General features: G+C 39.6%; 3 protein-coding genes across 5 annotated transcripts; 1 reads left to right on the top strand and 2 right to left on the bottom strand.

The window, feature by feature from the left end:
• Nucleotides 1–860: 860 nt before the first annotated feature.
• LOC121307680 (transmembrane emp24 domain-containing protein 2-like) lies at nucleotides 861–6,482 on the bottom strand. 2 transcript variants are annotated; one of them, XM_041239912.1, is made up of 5 exons: nucleotides 6,115–6,482; nucleotides 4,799–4,991; nucleotides 3,903–3,923; nucleotides 2,658–2,765; nucleotides 861–2,297 (listed from the first exon to the last, which is right to left on the bottom strand). In XM_041239912.1, the coding sequence occupies exons 1-5, from the start codon at nucleotides 6,292–6,294 to the stop codon at nucleotides 2,173–2,175; spliced, it is 627 nt and encodes a 208-aa protein (XP_041095846.1). In that variant the 5' UTR covers nucleotides 6,295–6,482; the 3' UTR covers nucleotides 861–2,172. The 2 variants fall into 2 exon arrangements, with proteins under 2 accessions (XP_041095846.1, XP_041095847.1); XM_041239913.1 differs by lacking the exon at nucleotides 3,903–3,923 and having other exon boundaries at nucleotides 6,115–6,480.
• Nucleotides 6,483–7,802: 1,320 nt separating this feature from the next.
• Nucleotides 7,803–23,377, top strand: LOC121307679 (RILP-like protein 1). 2 transcript variants are annotated; one of them, XM_041239911.1, is made up of 8 exons: nucleotides 7,805–8,850; nucleotides 10,254–10,404; nucleotides 11,953–12,071; nucleotides 13,050–13,268; nucleotides 16,195–16,364; nucleotides 16,656–16,754; nucleotides 19,473–19,560; nucleotides 21,070–21,162. In XM_041239911.1, exons 1-8 carry the CDS (start codon nucleotides 8,563–8,565, stop codon nucleotides 21,073–21,075), a joined length of 1,140 nt encoding a protein of 379 aa, XP_041095845.1. In that variant the 5' UTR covers nucleotides 7,805–8,562; the 3' UTR covers nucleotides 21,076–21,162. The 2 variants fall into 2 exon arrangements, with proteins under 2 accessions (XP_041095844.1, XP_041095845.1); XM_041239910.1 differs by lacking the exon at nucleotides 19,473–19,560 and having other exon boundaries at nucleotides 7,803–8,850; nucleotides 21,070–23,377.
• A 444-nt stretch (nucleotides 23,378–23,821) lies between these two features.
• Nucleotides 23,822–24,996, bottom strand: LOC121307710 (U11/U12 small nuclear ribonucleoprotein 35 kDa protein-like; the record flags this gene model as incomplete). The annotated part of the gene is made up of 1 exon (XM_041239962.1): nucleotides 23,822–24,996. A coding segment is annotated over one exon (522 nt), but the record flags the coding sequence as incomplete, so codon positions are not given.
• Between the last annotated feature and the right edge of the window lie 4 nt (nucleotides 24,997–25,000).

The raw sequence follows: 25,000 nt of genomic DNA, 5'->3' as shown, positions 1-25,000 counted from the left end.
AACTATTCTGTACTCAGATTGCCAGAACTTCTTCATATCTCTAGTTTTTATTCTTTATCCACGGACTATAGGGGTTAAGAGCAAAAAACGAACATGTTTCAACTTCAAGCAGCCGCCCTCAAAGCAAAGGAGATACCAGTTTGAAAGCTGCAGCATCCCACTCATGTTAAAAATGACCGGGTCTAGTTAATTATACTTTTTTCTCTTTCAAACTGTAGACGTCTGTTGATTGAGATTTGTTTATTGTGTAACATTTTCTAATATGGGCTTTTAATGTAAAAATAAATTAATAAATAAAAACTTTCATAAGAAATTGTCCTGAAGATCTATTTCCTAAAATGTAACCAAGCGGACATAGTAAACTGTACAGAAAAAAAAAAAAAATCCACATTTTTGGTGTCAATAATGCTGTTTCTGTAGGACAGGGCTACTTAACTCTGAAGGCACTTAAGATCTGGTCTTCCCTTTTATAATTTTGTTTAAAATTAACAAACAATTTAAAATCACCTGTCTACAAGCTCCTTGACTGCTGACAGCAATCTATTTTATACGGGTTCCTTTAAATAAACATTTTGTTTATTTATACATTTAACACTTGACTGCAAAAACATAGAAACTTAAATGTAAGTTTTTTCTTAGGAAAACCATAAAAGCAAGTAAATGTACTTAAAATGCTTCTTGTGAGTTCTGAAAATAACCCCGTTAGTCAATTCACTGCCCAGCATGGATCCTGGGTCGTTACCTAGGACTTTCAAAGGTATATAATATATATATATATATATATATATATATATATATATATATATATATATATATGTGTCCAGACATATAACATCTTGTTTTTTTGTCTGTTCAAGGCCTTTTTTTTTTTTAAAGAATGTTGTGTTTATTATTTACTAAACCTGGGTCATAGGGACAAACATCAGCATTTTTAACTTCGCTTTGTATTCTGAGGTGTCAAAATGTTACAGAAAAATATTTCCATAACATCTGTTTCCCTCGAAGTAATACAAGTTTATCTTGAACATGAATACCTGTAACAAATAGTAAATTAATTTGTACAAAATCATGTTGCCATTTTTAAAGTTTTCTTTTTCTTCAAAAGACAAAAAAAAGTACAAGCAACTAAATTTACACCAGTCACATTTTCCTGATCCACACCCAGACCTTGAACTAATATTGACTACTTTAAACCCATCATTAAAGATACTAAAATGAAAGTCTCCCCCATCCCCCACATTTTCAAATCCCTGTGTGTCTCTCGAAAGGTGAAAGATTGTACAAGAGCCAAATAGAAACAGACAATAAGGAGAACAGGAATTGAAACTGTGGCTGTATACATTACAGTATTTGTAAGGTCCTTTTCAAAAGGCCACAGTAAAGAAAAGAACATTATATCAATTATTTAACCCTATGTGCCCCACCAGGACTTTACAGCATTTTCGGATTTCCTCAGACAGTGCTGGGTAAAGTGATCAATTCTTCAGTTTTAGACAACTATATGAACCCATTTGCAGTATGTTGTGAAGTTGTAACCTTCGCAGTAACCACTAGTCAGGCAACTGACTGAACTGAACCTGAACTGTAACAAAAACCAGAATCCTTTAGTTGTAGGAAAGGTTAAAACAGTAAATATGTCTCTCTAATCCCCCCCCCCCCCCAATGTGAATGAACTTTCTTCCTGCACTGTGTAGATAAAATTGGTAAGTTTTGTAGCAAACGACTTACCGATCGTGAATGATGCAAATGATTCAAATTAAAACCTTCCCAGATTAAAACCTGATAATGTGCACAGCCACTTCAAAACTGCAAGGCTTGGTGTCTGTTATACAGAAAAAACCAAAACAATCCCCAAATATATACTGCTGTATTATACAATGAAGAGTTGAAACATTAAGATAACCTTGGCTTGAATTTAAAGATGCAGTTTTAATCTTTAATAAGAGAAGTTGCAAGTGGCCAGAAACTATATTGTAACTTCTGCTACAGAAGAGCATAAAAAAAACTAAAGGGAATTAAATAAACAAAAAACAAATTATGTAAAGGCTTCTGAAAGTCTAATAAACTTGGCTTTCAAACCTGAAGTAATAGTTGTTGTGACTAAAGATCTTGGTAAATTGTGAAACGTGTTAGAAACTTTGTTTTTTTTTCTTTTTTTTTTTTTTTTTTTTTTTACACAACTCTTCGCACTTCGAAAAACCTCTTCAGGTAATAAATCTGTCCAAGGGTCATAGCTACAAGTACCAGAGCTTCAAAGAACGACCAAAGAACCACTCTGCTGTTCGTGTTGTCGTTAACTGCAAAAAAAAACAGATTAATCCATCAGGCGTTTAAAAATAAAAACAGGCAACTAGGATGACTAGTGAAAATTATTGGTTTGTTTATGAACTGATCAGAGATTTGGTTGAGAGTAGTATAGAAAAAAACATTTGTTCATTTTGAACAACATGTCAAGTAGATTACTGGTATAAAATGAATGGATGACAACATGTTATTCGATATAATCTTAAAATCAGTATTTCCCTTAGTCCTTTTGATCCAATTAAAAAAGAATCAATTTACAAAAATGCAATCAAATTGTGCTTTCCCCATGACAATAACTGTACTTGCATGACGGATCTCCGAGATGCATGACAGATGTCCCCACTATAACGTACTTGCTCTGTGTATCCTCTCTCGGACCTCCATGTACTCCTGCTCATGCTTCACTGCTGTCATTGCCACCGCCAGCTCATTGATCATCTCTTCCAACTTGTTCTGGTGAGCTGCAAAGAGCAGTTCAAAACACTCCATAAAGATGGCATGAAGACATTGAGTACACCTGAATAAACATGACATGCACACCACTGGAAATTCCTCAGGCAAGTTAAGTGACTGAAAAAAAAGAAAAGAGGATTAGCAACACTACTCATTTCTGTAGTCCTTTAAACACTGCAGCTTACACTGTTTAAAAATCAACTGTAAAAATACTGAATCTGGTTCTGTGAAACAGATAAGAGCTAGGTTTAGATAAATAAAACTACAGGTAATTGGGGAATATATAGCTTTTTACTGCAAGTACTGAAAGCATTTTGTAATGATGAGCAATTGGAGAGCTTGTTTATGCATTTACTCTAGAGGCTTGCTGACATTTCACTCTAAATCATGCTGAACAGTACCACTCTGACTTGGTCTGTCGGATCACTTTAGCTCTGTGCTTTCATCTTTTACTTCCTCATGCTAACTGCAAGATGCTGACAAACCACAACAATCAAGCCCCTGTTAGCAAAGCAAATGTTTGTTTTGCCTCGTCTTTTACCCACCAAATACAATACTACCATAACCCCTTTGGCCACGTTTTTTGAATTTAGTTTGTGTGAACTCTATGGGTTTCAAGAAGTTGTCCTGCCTTAACTTTGAAGAAACATATGTCTTGTAAAACAGATGCACCGATAGGATAGTTACATGGTACAATTCTAGACAGAGTGAACAAAGGGGATGTGGAACAATGAAACATCTTTTTTAGCACTTCTTGCCTCCCTAGGGGCGATCAAGCACCAGACACTGCCAAAGAAACTAAACTAGGCTTTCAAGAGCACCTGTGCACTGTGCCACATAACTATAGCACAGTTCAGTGATATGCTCTACATTTTTGTTATTTCAAATGCATCTTCACAGGATGGTGCGTTAGTATCAGAAAATATTAAATACAATCAGATTCAAAAGCGAATTAGTAATACAAACAGGGGTTAAAGGCAATTTCTGTGGGTGTTTTTTTTTTCTGTTCAGCTTCTTCCCAACAACTGCTGTACGACCAAGACATTTGGAACAGTCATAAGTCTGGATGCCACCCAATAATTGAAAGCTTCAGAAATTTGGGTAAAAACAAACCAGTTCTAAACCAAGCAAGAGAGCGGACATACCATCCCAGGTATCGCCACCGCCTGAGAGAGAGGGAGAGAGGAAGGGGAAAAGGAGCAAAGAAATGAAAATAAAATGCAATGGAGGAAAGGAATTTAGAATATCAAAGCAGAGAACAGATAGAAATGATAGGAATGAGTCTTATTAAATCCAAACTGAAACATTAACTATAGTGCCACTAGAAAAAAAAAAAAAAAAAAAAAAAAAAAAAAAAAAAAAAAAATTATACGCTTGCCACCTCCCACGCAAGTCCTTGACCCGCAGAATATACTCAAGGAGGTGCCCAGCTCAACAAATTCTTTGGAGTTTACATTCTCTCATTTAATATCTTGATTACATGTTCAACAGTATGAATATTGTTTCTGGAAATTCCAAACAAAGCTCAGTCATGCAATTTAAAACATTGGGATCTCAGATGATCCTCAAATAAATACAACTCTGCTATCTCTTAAGGGGCCCCCTTTCAATTACAGAAAGCAGGCATGGTTTCTTACAGCCTGCAACATTCAACCTTTACTGATCTACTTATGCTGTGTTGATTTCTGCTTAAGAAACAGTAATATAAAAATGAACTGTTTCCTTCCGATGGCTCTAGAATACCTGCTTCAGACTGGCTCTAAAACATACGACTGTGTGAACTTCCAGACAGCGTTCCAAAGCAATCATAAAAGACAGCTGCACAAAACCGATTTTCCACCACAAGGTCAGATTTTCTTTCTCTGGTTTGGGGCAGCAGAAACTGTTGTCTTAACTGAGGTTGCGCCTGGAGCTGTACTAGGCTTCCTTCTTTAGAGATCGCAAGGTGCATGTAAAAACTGTGCATTGAAATGTGTGTGTGGGGGGGGGGGGGACTGGATGGGGGACAGCCCCCTGAAAAAAGAGCTTTTAAATATCTCACCTTCCGTCTCCATGTCCTGCCCTTTTGGAGCCTCTCCAATGTCAATAGTGAACATCACAATCTTGGGTGTCATGGTTGACATTTTGTTGCTGAAGCAGAATTTGTACGTCCCGTCCATATGGGCAGCAACCGAGTACTTCCCGCTGGATTCTCGGTCTCCTTTATAAATCTGTTTACCGTCAGGCCCTGTAATCTACAGGAAGAGAGAACATTTGGAATACAAACCTTTGGATTCCACAATTTGGTAACAGGCAGGCAATACTTTTTTTTTTTATTGCAAAATGTAACTTTATATATAGAAATGTTGTAAAGTGGTCAAAATAATTGTTTTAAACATATCTAAACTATGATGGATGCTGTCATTTATTTAATTTGACTGTTTCACTTATTTTCAAACTTTCCAGAACAAACTGATTTTAAAATGTGACAACGTTATGGGTATTAAAAAAATAATATTAATAAAATCCCATTTCATTATCTCCAACCAGACTATTTGAAACGCTACATTTCAATGCTTCCATGATGTGAGTTTTAGCAGTTTCCCAGATTGCACTGTTCTTGTGGTAATTGCAGCGATATTTTTCAGGATGCATTTGTGTTATTTTTATATGGAACTAGATTTCAGCATGACTTTCCCTTTGTATTGCCTAGCCACTGATGCAACCAATAATCATCTGTGAGCATACTGGTACCTCGCGCCTTATAACACCAATAGAGCCACGTATGGTCTCCTCACACAATTATATTTAAATCCCTGTATTTCTTTGTCCGATATACTATCCTTAAAATGACACTGGATAACATGCACACTCAACCTGGGCATAAGTTACCAATTAACAACATACTGTCGTCTCAAGGCACCACACGTTATTTGTGATAAGACTAGTCCAACAATAAGCCACATCTGCTAGACTTACAGCGTTACGCTTATTCACTTTAATTGAAAAAGCAAACCGAGACTGTCTGACTTCACTGTCTTTAACCTATTTTAGGTCAGACTCAAGCTGGACTTCAGATAATAACATTGATTTTGCCCGTTAAATAGTAGAGAAGTATTCCTTAGAAACCATATGGTAGGCAAAGCAAGCTAGGTACAGTAAGCTTGCTGTCTCTCTGAAATGAACACCGTCTTAGTTAACAAACTCCCAAACCATAAACTTCCTACAGGCTAATTTGCGGTATTACTTATGTATACCAATATTACCACGCCTCGTAACTGAGGCCTGTGTGTGTGTCTGTCTGTCGCAGCACAGGCGACAGTGTGTTTGTGGTGTGCAGCTTGCAATGCTGATCTGTCACTCCGGTGCGGCCCTCACCTCCACATCGATGTCCAAGAAGCCTCCTTCCGCTACCTCGAACATGAGGCCCATCTTGGTACCGGAGTTGACCCGCTCAAAGAAGCACTCATCGGCGTGCGCGTCTATGCTAACAAAGTAACCTGAGGCCGTGCTGGAGAAGAGGACTACAAGGGCAACGATCTCTGACAAGGTAAACATCTTTTTTTTTTTTTTTTTTTTTTTTTTTTCCGGCTATTACTTTTATTACACACAGAAAACAGAACACCTAGTAAACCTCGGCCAGCCACCGGATTACGGAGGTGGAGTTTGCGTTCCAGCGGAGATTGAGGAAAGGAGATGGGAGCACAGCTAACACTGCCACGTAACGACTTAAACGAAGCGCCGGGAAGGACAAAACAGCTACCGCTACCCTTTCACAATACGCGATTTGCAAAATGTTCCACCACGGCGAGCAGGTGTATACGTGTGAGTCAATCACCGTCCTTTCAGCATGTTAAGATCCCTGTGTAACGAAGCATGTTGTTATTTATTGGTGATTTATGATGGCGATTTTGTTCTGCACCTTTTAGATTAGTTTATCGGTCGACAAAGCTTAAGGACCCATGTGAAAAACAAGTCCGTGCGGCTTATATTTTATATTTTAAAAGCCACGTTTTATAATAAATAAATACATAAATCATTCTAAACAGAAATGTATCACCGGTGTGATGCGAAATGAGTTTGAAGGCTGCATTTACGACTATGGGGTAGCCTATATTTCTTTTATACTTCAAATGTATTTCGCTTTTGATACGGTGAACTAGTAATGTATCCCATTTATTACACAGACGTTTACAATACATTTAGTTATTGTAAATCTGTATGTTATACACTTAAGTACAAATGGGGGTCGAGTTTTGTTCGCAGTCATCGAGTTGTCACATTTAACTTAGCTACTCGCCAATGTTCACCAGCCTTCCATTAAAACTGTTAAAGCTACCTCCACATAACAATGATTTTAAGTCACAGAGTAGGCCAATTGAGAATTAGCATCTTCTTTGTTAGCAGCAAAAACAATAGACCCCCGCCTAAAGTATATTACAGTACCATATTCTATCTAGGGATGTGGTAAATACAATATGAATGTTAGCTTTAAAACTGACTGGGAACTGATCTGTATTTTACTAACAGCTCCATTCTAAAACCCTCAGTTGTGGTATATGTGGTAATATATAAACTTATACAATTCTACGGGATTATTTTATACAAGGGGCATTTTATAAGCAATGTTTTCCCAATGTTTACAAACATTACCTTATGTTAAATAATGCTTTGAGAAAAGAGAATATACTTGCAACCCCCTGTAGAACAATTGAAAACAGATTTATTAGAATGCACATTTGATTCAGTTGATACAAATCCCTTAAGGACGGTAGAAACTGCTGTTTTAGCTTTTGAATTAATAACCCTACTTCCAATTGTTTAGGGAATCAATTTGCACTGAACTCAAAACTATAAAGGGAGATTTGTGGCGATCGAGCACAGCTTTAGGTTGACTTGGGATCTTCCTTCTCAGTTTAGAATATAGGTTTTGCAAATGTTACCCAGGAGCGAAAGCTTATAATGCAATGTAAATCAGAGTCAATCGTCGCTATTAGTAGGTGTGAGAATGCCAGCAATTAGAACTGCTGTGGCTTTGTATGGTGTAGCCGTGCATAATGACGTGATCATGTAAGATCATGAAAAGCTGATTACGAAAGAAGAACAAGTAAAACCATGATATGAAATGCTGTTGAGCTCATGTGCATAAACACGGCTTGAGAAGTTCAGTACTAATTCCCCATTGTTTGCTAAAGGTAGATTATTTGAAACCCAATGCATTATTTTTCTTTATATCAGTGAAATTGGGGTTGCTTCTAAGGGTCTGCATTGCTTTGAAGGGATCTGCAATTATCAAATGAAATATAGGGCATTTTAAAACAGCTGCTGCTGTAGATTTACTTTTAATTAATAAGCACTGTAGCTTTAAAAACAAAATACATGCATGCTATTTTAAACAAGCAACATAGACACAGCGTATTTACATAGGTCTGGTAGGCATGCATACAGTATTTTCCAATACATTTTAACATGCACCGTGTTCTATATATACACCAGCTCTAGAGTTGACTCAACTTGGCTGCAATCTCTTCTCCGCTGTCACTTTGGGATTCTGACATGCGCATTGCGCTCCTCCTGTGTAGTTGAAGAGTGAAGCACAGCAGACTTGGACTGCAATGGAACCGAGGTTTTTGCCCTCATCGTAATTAACCTAACAAAATGGCAACAAGAAAAGGAGTAAATTTGCCGTTAATAGAAGCGTGAAGTTCCACTTATGGGAGTTTAGGGATATTTGAAAACAAACAGAGGAAGTGTATGCAGTGCCCTTTTGTTGTGGAGTGGAACTTTGTTCAGAAAAAATAACTCTTGGGACAGGGAGAGCCAGCCATGGAAGATTTTGGATCCGCTCTGGAGAAGAACGCCGCGGAGCTCACAGTAATGGATGTGTATGACATCGCTGCCGTGGTGGGGCAGGAGTTTGAGCGGATTATAGACCAGCACGGCTGCGAGGCGCTGGTCAGGCTGATGCCCAAAGTAGTGCGGGTGCTGGAGATTCTGGAGGTCCTGGTGAGCAGAAACAACATCAACCCTGAAACCGAAGAGCTGCGGCTGGAACTGGACAGGCTGCGCCTGGAGAGGATGGACCGGATGGAAAAAGAGAGGAAGCACAAAAAGGTAGGATTAAAAACACCATGGGTCAGTTTGCAGGGCGTTATTCTAGTAGATTAATATGACGAATATAACACAGCGTGGGAAGACAATTCGATCATTATTTATTTATAGGATTTCCCTGTCAACATGTATTTAAGGGAAGCAACTTTATAGATACTGTAACGAAGCTCAAGTGGGTTAATACCGCTGTCAATCTGGCAATGACATTTAACAGCACGGTGTATATTTGTCGGCATAAACTGATACACAGTATTTTCTTTATGATGTCAGTTGATCTAATAAAATTGGAAAAAAAAAGTAACACACACTGTTCACATTCCCAGAGGCAAAATTGCTGCAAAGTCAGAACGTGACTTACTAGTAAATAAACATAAAGTTTTATCTCTGCATGTTGCTTTTTTATCGTGTGTGTAACATTCTTTGTGTTTGTGAAATGTTTTTAACAATATATTTAGAAGTTAGCGGTGACAAGTTTAAGATTCAATATTGCGGTAGCGTAGAGTACACACATGACAAGGCTGTCAATTTTTGTGAGTTTTTTTTTTTGTGTTTGGTTAAAAAAAATTATAAATAAATAAAAGCAAAAAAAGATACTGAAGGTTTAGCAACGCCGCTTGTTCCTTGTAACATTAATAAAACAAACAATTAGCATCGTGTCGCAACTTTTAATTGTTTTTCTTTTCGAAACGCCTAGCATGCAGCAATTTAAAGTGCACGTGCAACAGAAGAAATGAAGGACTTCAATATCCTGAAGCCTGACAAATATTTTCTTACTTTTCTATGTTTTAACAGAAAAGCAAAGGTTCAAAGATTGACACAGGCTTATATGGCCTTTAGTACAGGGATGGAAATAAGACTCCTATTGCATAGCAGTTTCACCCATTCCAGGTTTTACTCCAAGCTTGATTAGCCACAGTATGTACGTAACAAACTCCTAGTAAAACCAGGAATTGACCAAACTGCTATGCAATGGAAGTCTTGTTTCCATCCCTGATATATTTGTTAAAAACATTCTGTAAACTATTGAATACACTGACACACAGGTACAGTACGTACAATAGAGTAGCTACTGTAATTTTCTAAAACAACCATAATTTCATATCACCCTGATATGTGTGATTTTATATATATATATATATATATATATATATATATATATATATATATATATATATGTGTGTGTGTGTGTGTGTGTGTGTGTGTGTGTGTGTGTATATATATATATATATATATATATATATATATTACATGGGGATTGTATGCCCATGTGAGTAGCTGTTGCTGCACCACATTTAAATGTGAAGGATATATTAACAAAGCATTTGGTGGCTAAACAAATATATGCCTTTTGGAGTCTCTGAAAATGCCTTTTAAAAGCCTGTGCCCCTTGCTTTGCTGTACACCAGGAGCTGGAGCTGGTGGAGGACGTGTGGAGAGGGGAAGCCCAGGACCTGCTGACCCAGATCACACAGCTTCAGGAGGAGAACAAGAACCTCCTCACCAGCCTCTCCCCCAGGGACAACAGCATGACTGAGGAGGACTTTCACAAGCATGAAGGTAAAGGACGGCTGGAGGGGACACTGGTGACACATTGCAGCCCCCCCCCCCCCCCCCCCCAATCCTACAATGTGATGTCAGGAGCGGTCTGTGGTTCTTGTGAGTGACCTGGTCACATCTGTAGGCTGACAGCAGTCTGCTCAGTTTGTTGAATTCTGCCAAATGAGCAGTTGTCTGCTGTGTCTCCAATTAGCTTACCAACTGTCTGGTCTGCTCTGAATAAAACCATGTGGACACTATCTCAGAATTTTAAATGCAATACTGTAGTGTAAGAATGGCAGTTCAGAGCATTTCTGGATTCTGTAGCTCCAGGACCCCCTTGTTCTTGAGATGTATATCTCTAGGGTTCTGTCCTGGTTAAAATAAATGCATTCCAATTTGAATTTGTACAGTTTGCAGTCAGTTTAATTAGCATGATATGGGGCACGAGGAAAGAGGACATCATATTGATTACCGTCCCAGTCTTTTGATGTGCTAATAAAGCTTTGCCGTTTCTGACCATCCACACAGCAGACACCAGTATCAGACCCACGCACTGTCAGTAAGTGGTCGTCTATTGAACGCCCACACAGACGCACACACAGTAGGTTTGTCGATGCATAGTTGTGCGTTGCTAGGGATCATTATTGCGTCTGGTGAAGTGGATAGTCCTTGTAAAATTGAAGTGCATGCTTTGAAATACAATGTGAAATTGGAGCAGAGCTGTTTTGAGTGCAGGTTTCTTCCTTATTATCTGGGGCTGTGTTCATTAATTGAAGCGCTTACATTTGTAGTCCGATGTTAACCATGGTGCTGTGTTCTCTTGACACGTGCTAGAATGGTGTTCATGTTTAGCATTGTGCAAATGCATTTCTATGAGAATAACAGTAAGGGCGCCAGTGACCTCAATAGAAATGCATACTGATCAGGCACATATAATGAACAGGATGTAGTTGGTTTTTAACTAAAATACTGCAGAAGGTGGGGGAATAGGGAAGGTGTAACTCCTAAAGCTGTCCCTAGGCAACGCCCCATTGTACTGTGCCTGTCTTTGATCTGGAGGCGTGCTGCTCCTGTATATTGAATGTTATTTAGATCACGTTACAGTATTGTAATGTTTCATGTGGGCTCAGTCACACAGCACAATAAAATATTTCAGTTGAGGTCGTGAACATGAAAAGGCAGAATGTGATCATTTCTTTCCATTTTCCTGCGTGACCTGCTGCAATGCAGGGGCAGGATCTAATTTTAAACACGACCACGGCTTTCAGACGTCAATATGTCCAGTTAAACGCCTGGCATGCTTCTCAAGGTTATTTTTATTCTACTGGACTCCAAACAAACCCTGTGGAAAATCCAAAACATACATCAATGTTAGGGTTCTATAGCTCAGAGCATGTTGTACTGTGCAGTTTTTGTACTTGGATCCAATAATAATAATAATAATAATAATAAAGGTCATTCTAAAATGTGTTTTCATATCAGTTACTGAAAGCTGATTTGTATGCATTAAACCCAGTTCTGAAGCAATGGTTGGTTGTCCAATGGTGTCCTTGCTTTTTGGGGCAGGGATGTCCGAGAGGGAGAGGCAGGTGATGAAGAAGCTGAAGGAAGTCGTGGACAAGCAAAGGGACGAGATCCGAGCCAAAGACAGAGAGCTGACCCTGAAGAATGAGGACATTGAGGCAGTAAGACCCCACCCATAAGAATGTGCACACTGAATTGAGCTTTACATGCACATCGGTTCTCTAAGCAGCTGCCAGGGTTGGGATCAGTGCCTGTTTAAAATCAGTTGCAATGGCAGTTTTTTTTATCGCAGTGTGCTTTGAAAGCAGTTCCCATGAAACCTGTAATGCGGTTCATTAGTACTTTACTGCAAATAGCCACTTGCAAGGTAATTGTGAGTTGCATCATGCATGAGGCTTAAAGGTGTTGCTGAAATGCATTAGTTTTGAAATATAAATTGCATAATACGAAAATGGCTTTTGTTGCATGTCGCTGGCATTGCAATTATTGTATTAACAAAAAAACAAAAACAAAATATTCAGTGTTATTTAAGCCTCAGAGGATGAACAGAAGAGGCTCATATCGAAGTTAGATTTATATTTGGGATCCTAATGCCACACGCTGATTGGATTATATGTCGGTTTGGGATCATAAAATTTAAATTAGTTCCCATCTACTTATAAGTAGCTCTACTGTTTGTTTTCAAACACACACTCTCTTGAGGATGGTGTGCAAGCCATAACGAAATGTGGAAAGCTGGCTCTGGGAGCAAAATACACTGCTTGCTGAAAATATGTTCAGTGGCCCAGTCACCGGGTGCAGAATTGTACCATGTAACTTTCCTATCTGTGTAGTTCTTTTAGAAATCAAATATGTTTTTAAAAAGATTTTGGCTGGGCAACTTCTTGAAACCTATAGAGTTCACACAAACTGTTTTAAAATTCAATATATTTTATGGTCTTGGGACCCTATTTTGAAACCAGACAATTTCAAGAGAAGAATAAAATCATTTTGGTTGTAAAAAAATCTGCAAGAAACAAACTGATCCTTCCTGCAGCGAAGTTGTTTCTTGCTCATTTCATACGGTTGCTTCACTCCTCTCTGAAGGTTTGCCTTTGCACTTGGTTTGAAGCAGAGCTGTTGCTCTCTCCCCTTTTCAGTTACAGCAGCAGCAGAACCGGCTGATGAAGATCAACCACGACCTGCGGCACAAGATCACGGTGGTGGAGGCGCAGGGCAAGGCGCTCATCGAGCAGAAAGTGGAGCTGGAGGCGTTCCTACAGACCCACGAGCAGGAGATGGGCAAGCTGCGGACCGAGATCGGGAAACTGAGGGAGAAACTGCAGGGCGAGCCCAGCCACAATGGAGAGAAGCCCAAGGTAACGAGATCTGTCTCTCCTCGCCTGGATCTGTCTGCCAGTAAGGAAGTGGTAATCAAGCAAACCTGACAGACACCAGGAGAAGCAGAAAAAAGCAACATCAAAAAGTAGCTTTGCTTTATCATTCTTCCTTGGGAGTCGAGTGAAGCTGATACAGTAGCTCTGTCAAGGTATCTAATCTGGTAATTCTTGCACTGATGTTATTTGAGCCACCTTTTATAAAATTGCCTGATGTTGAAATGAAGCAGTGCCCTTCTCTAAAGTAAGACAAGTTGGTTGGTTCACTACAGTGACTCCTTCTTTGAAAACTAATTTAATAATGAAAATTGACATGAGAGAGAGTCTATAGGAATTTCACAGTGTTAGATGTTCTGTGCTGATTTGAGAGTTAAACAGTTTCCCAATGTGCAGCTAAAATTACCAAGGGGAAAATCTTGCTCCGAGTCCTGGTTGGGTCTTTGTGGTTTCTGATTTGAACAGATTAGCGCAGGGTCACAGGAAGCTGAGTCATCTTGCTGAATAGGATGCATAATAAAATAACCTAAATATACTGTTAGTTGAGTTTGACTCGCTCCATTCCTGAAGACCGCTAATGAAAATATCTGGCCACTTTCTGCTCTCAGATTGATAAAGGCTTTAAAATCTGTAGCATTGTTTAAAGATGCTGCTGTGTCAGTCTAATTCATGTGTCTTTAAAAACTATAAAGGGACTGCTAAAGGTGGCGCAAAGTCCCTAGGTAATCACACTCCTATTCATGCACCGTGTGACACAGCGTCATCAAAAAAATAATCTCATGTCAGGCAGATGCATGACATTCTTTACTCCATCGCTGTTATGGGACTAATTTGCATACATTTAAATCCTGCTCCTAAATCATGTCATTCTTTTACATACTCTGAAACAAAATTTTGTGCACCACAGTTGCCCAAAGCCATTGAAGAACACACATCTACTGTCTGAATAATATATATATAAGATACACATCTATATATATATAGTATATATATATATATATATATATATATATAGATATAATATATATATATAATAATATATATATATACTCTATAGTATATATATATATATATATGTATATTATTTATGTATGTATGTATGTTTCAACTATATGAACAAGTTTTTTTCTTTTTTAAAGTTAAGGGTAGCGAATTCCATGCTTGTGTTTTATGGCTAAGGGTCTTAATTTTCTGAAGCAGTAAAGCTGAGATCGCAGAAGGAAGTAAGCAGTATTGTATTGGTTGAGACATTTCCCTGTTTTTCTAACAGAGCTGGTGCTTCTGTAAATACCCTGCTCCTGATTGCAGAACATTTGAGAGGAGATTTAAATGTTTTGTTCGGAATATAAATTAAATAAGCAAACAGTGCCGCCCCAGACACTAGTGTACCAAGAGAGAAGCCTGCCTTTATAGAGGTTTGATGTGGGCCAAGTCTTTTGCATTTAAACATGTCCGTGGGTGAATATTGCAATTGCACCATCATTTAGGGTGAATTTAAAAGGAAAGTCGAATCTCCGTTTCTTTCACCCGCCACTAGTGACCTGTTCCACGTGACTCGGAGATCTGCTGTCTTCTCCACGCACGGTCAGCTGCACAGAGTGAATTATACCTGAAGACTCCTTTTATACGTCCCCTTGATTAGATGTTCTCGGCAGTTCAGACTGTGTGTGAATAATCTCAGGGTTGTGTTATTCCCGTGACTTCTAGATTGAGCTGCTTCCTCCAACTGAGCCGTTTGAGCGGCGGTCTCTGTTCCCACGGCTTGTCAGTGAGGAGGAGGAGGAGGAGGATGAGGAGGAGGAGGAGGAGGAGGAGGAGGTGTTCTGGGTAAACCGTGTTCTGTGTGTTTTACAGAAATGCCTGGATCTGAAAACGAACACAAAAACAACAGCTTGTATTTAGAGGATGTTTCTACAGAATATCTAACTGAATATCTAATTAACTGACTGCAGGGATACAAATAAGAGTCCTGTTGCATAGCAGTTTCACCCATTCCAGGTTTTCCTACAAGCTTGTTTAGCTCCAGTGTATAGGTAACCAACTCTGCAATGTCTTATTAAACTGATAGTACTGCAATGCAATGGGAGTTTTATTTCCACCCCAGGACTGCTGTGCTTTTAAAAGTGTTTGCTGTTGTTTCTCCGCTCATGTTGACTCATTGGATCTGCTTGTGTTTTTGGGCTTGTCTGCCTTTTTTTTTTAATTAAATGGTTTGTTGGTGGTTGCGTTTTTGTTTTGTTCCAGCTAACTGCTACGTTCAGCTTTCGTTGCAAGCTAAACTAAACAGATAAACCTGTCTTCGTGGTCACCTGCTCTTACTAGCCAGTAAACATCACAGAAAAAAAAATGTATTTCTCAGGATGCTAATAAGAAGCCACACATGTTCAGTCCCTTTGGTGACCAGTTCATTCAAGTTTCACTGTGTGCTGTATTTTTCTTCCCCAGTAAAGATACCATGCAAGCATACTCCAGTATTCACTCCCTACTCTACTGTATTTGGAATCTCTGGTCTGTGATTCCTTGAACTGTTATAAACATTTAACATTTGCAGTGCCACCTTGTTATACAGCTGTAACGTGGTGAAGGCTGGACGCAAACTGGCGACCCTGCACACCACAAGCGAGTGTCTTAACCACTATGCAGAAGAGCCGGGCTCATCTGCATTGGTGGTGTCGGAGACTTTGACCTCATCTTGCTGACTAGACAGAATTTGTAAAGGCAGAGTGTTGCACAACACTGCCCCTTACATTTAGACTGTTCCCATTCGCCCCATAAGGCCATTCAACTAGCAAAAATAGCACACCCTAATCTGTAGTGTAGCAAAGGGGGAGCAGTGTAGAAGTTAGGGGTGTTTTCCAGAAATGTTAACTACACTGTACCAGACGTAATAGACTGTTTCACTGCGTCACAGATGGAATCTATCATCGAAGAGGAGTCGGCTGCAGAGAAAATGGCCTCCGAGTTGAAAGACCCGAACCGCCCACGCTTCACCCTGCAAGAGCTTCGGGATGTGCTGCACGAGAGGAACGAGCTGAAAGCAAAGGTGTTCCTGTTGCAAGAGGAGCTGGCCTATTACAAAAGGTAGGAAACGCTCCTGTTGATTTGATAAGCGAGCTCTAATCTGTTTCAGAATTTCACTCGTTGGTCATTTACAGCAACTTTGCTGACTGGTTCAGTGGTTAGGTTTTATACAGTGTAGAATGTATTTATATTATAATTGTATGTTCTCTAAACGTTGTACTGGTGTTTAAGGCAGGGTTATACTGCAGGTTTGAAATGGGGGCTTCAAATTGTGCAACATTTGTAAGAAGTGACCATGTTATGATCAGTCTAACTGAAATCCTGATCTGGCTTTACTGTTTTATGTAATAGCGAGGAAATCGAGGAGGATACAGGCCCCCCCACTCCGACCCCTCCACCAGTCCTGCAGTCCAGACCAGCGACCCAGCCCGAGTCCGGTATCAAAAGACTGTAAGTACTGTTGGGCAGTTCTGTGTGTTTGCAGCTGTATTGAAAACGGACAGTGGCACCCTACTGACAGCATGTCTGCAATGAGGGAAAATCTAACAGGCTGATTAGCTGTGACAACAAGAATAAAAAAGCAATATGAAATCACTACTAAAGCTCATTCAGGGTTTAACACGGCTGTTCATGTTTCATCCACACAGCAAGCCTTGTCTGTTGAAATGGTGGTGGTTCTAAAATATCCTAACTCATATGTTTAAAGTCCCAAATGCAGGAAAAGGGATTGGCATGCAGTCAGAGATGCTCTATTTCATACTTTGCACAACAGCCGCTGTTTAGATCAATTGAATAGAGCCTGCATGGTTTCATAATTCAATGGGATACATCTAATTACTGCAGATTATAAATGAGGTCGCTGTTTACTGGATATCCATTTCGTACGATATTTGTAAGCCATGATACCCAAAGCCTAGTGCCACTGAGTTGAGTAGAAGTATCATCTCATGAATAGTAAGTTTTTACACTGTCTTAACCCTTTAATCACTCCCCTTTGACTGTATTGTTGTCTTAGTAACAGAGGATCGTCCAGCACAGTACTGTCCTTATTTTATGAATGGTTATAGCTAAGTACCCTAAGTGAAACAGCCACAGCACAAGCACCATGAATGGAACGAAATGTTTTAAATCTGTTTATTTGGGGAGTCCTTTACTTAAAAACAAGACTCCAATTGCATAGCAGTTTCACCCATTCAGGGTTTTAATACATGCTTGATTTAACAGTGCGTAGGTAGCAAGCTCAGGCTAGTCTTATTTAACTTGCAGTAAAACCAGGAACGGATCCACATGCTATGCAATGGGAGTCTTATTTCCATCCCTGTATCAAACTTGGCAGCATGGTGTAGTTTTGAACTGGGCAATTTGCCTCGTCATCCTGTTAGATTTGAATGATTGCAAGGTAGATTCCAAAATGTAATTCACCAAATACAAGCAAGTTATTCAAAGCTAGATCTTTTAAACATGTTATGTGTAAATGTGTATACTCGTGTACATGTTGTAATGAATTTGAATTCAGTAGCTCCTCTTCCATATTTATTATAGATTTTACTGTGTATAACATGTTGGAGGATTTACGCACAGTTTACGCAATATTTTCCCTCCAGTCTGGTGATCAGATCCCTCCTGTCTGTGATGCAATGAAGTGCACTTCCCTCTTCTCTCTTCCCCTTAGTGTTGAATGCCATCTTAGGCACAGTAATTTGCTTCTTTGTGCTTCATGGTGTGTCTGCCTTCTCTTCCTTGTGACGTTTTTTCAGGTAAAATAAAGGCGTGGCTGTCCTTGCTTGTGAACCCTGTGACAGCTCCCTGATTGTTGTCCAGTTGACAGCCTATGCATGCCTTGACTGTCGCATACTGCCGCATGTACCACCATCAGTCCTCCGTGCTGTACCGTTATTACCAGCAGTGTCACCAGCAAAGCGACTCCACTGTCAAAAACCAGATAAAAGGGCTTCAATTGATCCTGCCATCTGTGCAAAATGCATTTCAAAACTGGGGACCAATTGCGTATATTGTAGATTGTATTTCTTGTTTTATTTTAATCTTCCTCTGGTACATTGTGTTTGTAATATAGTGGAGGTGCAATATGTCATGTATATTCTAGAGAACTGCTTATCTAATTATGATGAACCTATCATTCTTGACCCCCACTAATTAACATTTTACAGAAAGTACCCAAATCTCTGGTACTTGCACATTAGGTGCATATACAGGATACCAACCTTTCTAGAATGTATGAAAACTATTTTTAAAACTGGGGGGCACCACACTTTCAAACACAAGTTACAGAACCAGAGGTCCAACACGACTATTATGAATTCTCTGCAATACTGACTTTGAGGAAAGGGATGGTTTGCATATTAATTTGAATTTTTGTTTGCCTAAAAGTTCCTTTTTTCTCTCTTTTTGCACAAGTTTAAGCATTCTACTTGGGTACCTTTTCTCTTTGTAAATGCCTTGAGTTTATTTTGTTATGTGTACATTTGAACTTGTTAACCAGTGTGCCTTGAACTTTACCCAGTCTTCTTTTGGTCTTTCTATGCTGCTATAATCAATATGTACAGTTTCAGCAACAACTTATCTGCACCATTAGGGATTACCTATTCAGTATACATATGTACATATATCATGTATGCAGTATAGACTTAAAAAAAACTAATACTGCTAAGAGGCAGCTGCCATTCCAGGCTGGCTGAACTCTTGTCAAAATCTGTCATAATTGGGGTGATTTCTAATCAAACAAGATAGCCTGTCGGGAGCACGCGGCAGATTTGAAGATAAAAAACAGTTAGAAAAAGCAACGTGTTCTGATGACGTTTGTAGAATACATGTAGATCAAACTGATCCGGGGGATGCTTTAAGCCTAGCATAATACAGGAGGAAATGTTTTTTAAATGTGATTACTGTAGAGGATGTGCAACAAAAGATATATAAGTATTCAAGCATCCATTCAGTTCCATAAAGCATGCCTTTTACACTCATCCGCTCTGTAAACAGGGTTCTCTTGCTCTAGTAACAGTACAATCCTTCAGTCTTGGGTGATGTACGGCGGCTCTTCTGCTCTTTTTGCCATAACTTGAGATCTCTGTCGGCATGTAACAAGACATAACCTCCCTGTGCTGTATATCTGTGTACTTCTACCAGCTGTTCATTTCTCTCTCTGAGCAGGATCTTTACGGCCATAATGCCAATGGTGGCAGCTGGATTGATTGCAGATGATCCCACATTACAGCCAATCAGAAGACTTATTTCCTTTGTACGATATCATCTTTTTTATTTGTCTTTGTCACTTTTCAATGCGTCCTGTTCACCCTGCCTGCATGGAACACGCATGCGCGCATGTCCACGCCTGATTCGGATTTGCATTCTGATTAGCTGACTGTGGGATCTGTTCGATTGTTTTATATACATGTATTTATATCAAAATGTGCCTATCAGCCAGTCAGAATGCCCCTTCACCAACCTGTGCTGCTGTACTCAAATCTTACTATAATCTTTCATCACCCATTACCTGCACTTGCGTTTTGGTGCGTGCTTGCTAACACCACACATCACATCTTATTACTAAAGTAGCTGGAACCTGGAATATTGCAATGGTTTTCTAACTGTGGTCATCCCTAACTAGTTCCCGGTGTAATTAAATCGATTTAATGCAAATGCGTGATTGTTGTTTGCAGGTTTGGGGTCAATTCCTGTTTTTCAATTCCAATTTTTATTTTATGTTTTCATTTAGTTTGCCCAATTATTATTTTCTCCCACTGATTTTTGGAATGCCCAATCGCTTTCCCTCTCCCCGCTGCAATTCCCCAAACGGCTCGGGAGACCCGAAGATTCAGTGGGCGTCCTCTGATCCCACAACCAAGCCAGCTTCCTTTTTCACCCAGGAACTTGAGAGCGGATGTCAGCGAGCTACCGACATCCGGAGGACAAAGCCCAGCCCTGCAGGTGTCTGCTCTGAGCTCGCTGGGCGCCTGGCCAGCAGGGTTCGCTGTAGCGCAATGAGGAGAAACCGTCCCTTCCAGTTTTACCTCTCTAGCCCATGGGAGCACCAGAGCCAATGCCACGCTCCCTTCGGAGTCCCCAGCAAAGACCGGCGTACCTCTCACAGCCAGGATGCGGGCCTGCGCTGCGGGACTCTACCAGGCTGGGAATAGAGTTCAGAGAGGAGTTGGAAATGGAGCAGGAATTGACCCCGATCCTAGTTGTTTCTGGTTTTTCTATGAACAGCAAAGTCCTCACTGGGTGCTGCTTACTCCTGCTGCATGGCCAGTGCAGCAATAGCATGCCAGTATGTGTTTAGCCTTTCACTTTTCAGCATGCATCACCATTTGGTGGGAGTTGTTAAGTTTGTTTTATTTAGTTTGTGTGTCACATTAGTGGTATTTGGTGGATTATGACCGATCTTATATTTATTCCTAAAATCTAAAAGTAAAACAAAAGAAGTCTAGCTTCCAAATCTTTCAGCACAAAACAACTCTTGCTGCATTCAAGCTAAATAGGCAGACTATATAGATAGTACTATTCTATGTTGCCAACTAACATTGCCTTAAATTGCCTCATAGAGGCTGCCATTATACTAGTTCTACTGCCCTTCAGTTCTGCCCTGCTTTGAAGCATAATCCATCTTTAATTGGATAGTAATTGTTACTAGCAAATCAAATACAAAAATGTATTAGATATTTACCAATTTTTCCACATTTTTTTTAATTGAGACGTAGCTGAAAATGTACACATCCATAACATTATTTTTCTCCTGTTTTCAAAGGTTTAGTTTCTTCACACGGGATAAAAAACGCAATTCACAGAGAAACGTGCGGTTTGAAGACACGTTCAGTGCGTGGGCAGATAAAGAGGACGTCTACACCGAACAAGGGCAAGAAGCTTTGCAGCATCTCTGACTGAGTGCATTCGTTAACCTGGACTAAGATGAAGCACAGTATGAATGCTGCTGGCCAATACAAAATGTGGCTTTGAAAATGATTTAAAAAAAAAAAGAAACTGTTAAGCTCTAAAGGGAACAGGTCTCAACTCTTCTGGCTACTATGGAGGATCCAATACAGTGTACTGTTGACAACAAAACCAGTACCTCGGTCCAGTTTGTGCTCCCGAAAAAAGAAAAAAAAAAAGATCCTTTTTTGTTAATCATTCAAGTCACAGAATTTGCTCGGACACATTTACCCAGCCAGGATCAGTGGCAGCGGCTAAACCTTTAAATGTGATTTAAGAGACGCTAGAAAGTTGCTTGAAGCTGCACACATAGTAAAAATGCTTGGTTTATCTAAGGACTAAAATGCATTAATTTAGTGTTTTGTGGTTGTCCAACGCCCACTGTACACAGTGGAACTAATTACACTTCACGTGCAGTGAAGTAACCTCGTCCATAAGAAAAATTTGGGAATGAGAAAAGGCCATTCGGGCTTGCGTGCAAGACAGGCAGACAGCATGTTTTTGCAACAAATTAGGGACGTATCATTTGAACAGGTTACTGGAATCGTAGAATGTTCAGCTAATGAGCCGAAGTTCTGGAATCCTGCAAGAACCGAGTCGTGCTCCAGATGGCACACCCACGGAATATATAACACAATATGATGAAATTGATCTGAATCACCAAACATGCATTTGCCACAAGACTGTAAACAGGTACCAACACAAGACAGACTTCATGAAGCAAACTTTAGAAAATGCAAAAGAAAACACATGCACACATGTTTCTGCACTCAAGAAACAAAATAGTTTTTAATTCAATTTGAACACAACAAAAAATAAACCCAGAAGGGTAAAAGGTAATGACTAGTCTTGTAGAAAAATAGTTTGTGGAATAAAGCAAGTGGAGGAGATTATACCCTCAGATTGAAGTGTAGGTGCGAGAGACCTGTGCTAATGGTTGGGTTCACATAGAAAGCGACAGTAACAAAAGAGTGACAATTGCTGTAAAGTGTGGCACAAAACGATGCATAGATGAGAGAGAATGAGGTGAGAGTTTCAGAACAGCAACAAAGAGAAAGGCGGTGGTGCATGTGAGGCAAAGGCAGACGTGTTAATGAAGTTTACATTGTTAAAAAAAAAACTAATGAAATCAGAAACCTTTACTTAACCAGATTTACAAGAGCAATTTGGCCAAGCGGCACATAGTACTTGAAATGGTACAAAAAGACCCAAAGTTTCAGCCTGTTTTGCATTTGGGGTACTTCATTAAAACTGTAGTTAATGGTAGACTCCTGAGTTCACCTGGACACTCTGAATCATCAGCATCCCCTCATTCACTAGCACTTTGCAGAAATAATGTCTGCAAAAGTTACTTTGCTATTCCGAGAAATTATCCTACTGATACTGCATTTAAGAAAGGTGTTATGAAATGATCCCTTGGGCTTGGAGAACACCATAAAACAATATTATGAAAAAAAACTAAAAATACTATTCACTTGGTCTTATAAGACCTGGCTAATTGTTTTGCTTTCTATTTTTTATAAATTGTATTAAATATGATTACTCTCAGTGTGTATATGTTGGCATAGTCCTACAGAGAGGGATAACACAGTGTTTTTGTTATTGCTTTACTGCAAAACTGAATTAGGTTTAAGCACTTCCCTTACAGCCTGTTCACCTGTGCTGTGTATCCAAGCTAATCTTAATGAGCCCTGTTCTGTAGCGCAGAGGAGCTGAACCTGTCTTCAGCACGTGTTCTGTTCGACCCAGGAAATGCATAAGGAGTTAAAAATGCCTGGATTGTGTTAAATAAAGGGATAACAGTCATTTCAATTCTAGGTTTTTAAAAAAGGTTGTCAATAACATGAAATAGGGAAAAAAGATTGCGTTTTGCCCTGCTTTTCAGCCTCAAGGAGTACAACATCGTACAGCTGTAATCTTGTTAATGCCTGCCATCCCATAAATCCTAAAAAAAAAAAAAAAAAAAAAACTTCATGGCAGTTTATTAAATTACCACTTTACTGTAAATGCAGTAGCTTTTCATCTTTGAGGTGTTTTTGTATTGTAGATATTAGTTATTTCCAAATCAGTACTGCAGTATTGACTCAAGATACGCCTGCTTAATAAAATACTTACAATCCTTTCAATCTTCCTGTTGTGCTTTTTGTTAAGAGTTTAAATTGTAAGCAGGAAGGGTACAGTATATACCACTTGATTTCATCTTGTATATTTCTTCATAGTCTTCGCTATGTTCCTGTCATTTGTTACAATGGATTTTCTGATCTGTTACCAACATTCCAAACATGCTAAAGTTTAAACATTTAGGAAAATACATAGAGATTAGCACCCATACTTCACAGTTAATGCCTTGTAGATTTCAATAATGTAGAAATGAAGTTCCTGCGATCCCTGCACCGCTGTTTGCTGAGCAGTGTCCACTCCTGTGTAGTGGCAGGAGTAGAATAGTAGTACAAACCATTATTAATACAGGAGGAGTGAATCTGAGCCACCCAAATCCTGTGGTTACATTGAGACCACATGTCCTACCACATACAAGGTTAGCACCCAACTTACACAAATAAAGCAAAATACATTCAAATGGCTATGTAGGTTTTACTTATTTATTTTATAAATACTGGTTACAGTGTTGCCCTGTACACTGCCTTGACCACAAACAATATTCTCACATTAAAAATAGTGTATTGTGATTGAGAGACTGAAATACAATAAATTATAGGGTGGAAAAATGGCATAAAACGTAATCCAAACAAAAATAATAACAATAATAAATCACTAAGCTGTTAAATGCCAACCAAGGCTTTAAAATCCAAATTCATCGTTTTGATTTTTGCTTTAAATTAAAAATATGTTGATATTTTTCAGCTGTGCCAAGCTTAGACTGCTCTTCCTCACATGGACTGGACTGAGAGCCTTTGGATCAGGGACACTCGCTTTTACCGCACGTTATATGGTACCAGCAATAAAGGAGTGCACACTTTCTTTTGCTACTGTACTGTGTGCTTCTTGAAAAATAAGTAGATCCCCATACTAAAAGGCTCTTATCTTGTATAGTTCAAGCTCTCTCTGCTTGGTGTCCACGTCTATGGAAGTGATTACTGTACAGCATGAGCAAAGCAACAGTGTTACATTCCCACAGGACCGGATGCAAACCCCCCAACTTTTGGTCATTTGATCAGACCAGGAATACCAGAATCAGTAACGCCAAGAAAAAAACAAAGTCTCTTTATTTTCTGTCTTTGTGTCTGTCCTTGTCCCTGTGTCTGTTTTCACCCTTTACTCTTTTGGAGTCGTGCTCTTTGCTTCTGTGTCTCTCCCGCTTAATGTCTTTCCTTTCTTTGTCATGATCCCTATCTCTCCGTTCTCTCTCTTCCCTTCTTGCCCTCTCTCTGTCCTGGGATCTGTCCCTCCGTCTCTCATCTCTGTCAATACCCTTCTCCCTCTGCCTGTCGCGTACTCTCTGCTGGGAGAGCTGCCTCTCTCCTCTTGCGTGCTGCCTGTCCGTAAACGAGTGGTCACTCATCATCAGGGGCAGATTGATGGGTTTTCGGAAAGGTCTGTCCCGTCCGCCGAACCTCAACTGCCCTGATTCCTTCTTACCCCCCAGCCCTCCCCCAAGGCGGCGTGGGACCCAGCCTTTCAGGGTTCTCTCCTGTTCAAAGTCCACAAAGAGCTCACGCTGGTCCACAATCAGCTTATTGGCATCCCTGTGAGCTTTTAAAAGGGCGTGCTCCTCCTTGTATTCAATAAAT

Source organism: Polyodon spathula, chromosome 58 (assembly GCF_017654505.1).
Source record: "Polyodon spathula isolate WHYD16114869_AA chromosome 58, ASM1765450v1, whole genome shotgun sequence".
Lineage (NCBI taxonomy): Eukaryota > Metazoa > Chordata > Actinopteri > Acipenseriformes > Polyodontidae > Polyodon > Polyodon spathula.
The sequence above is the reverse complement of the archived record's forward strand: the minus strand, read 5'-3'. Positions and strand labels throughout refer to the sequence as shown.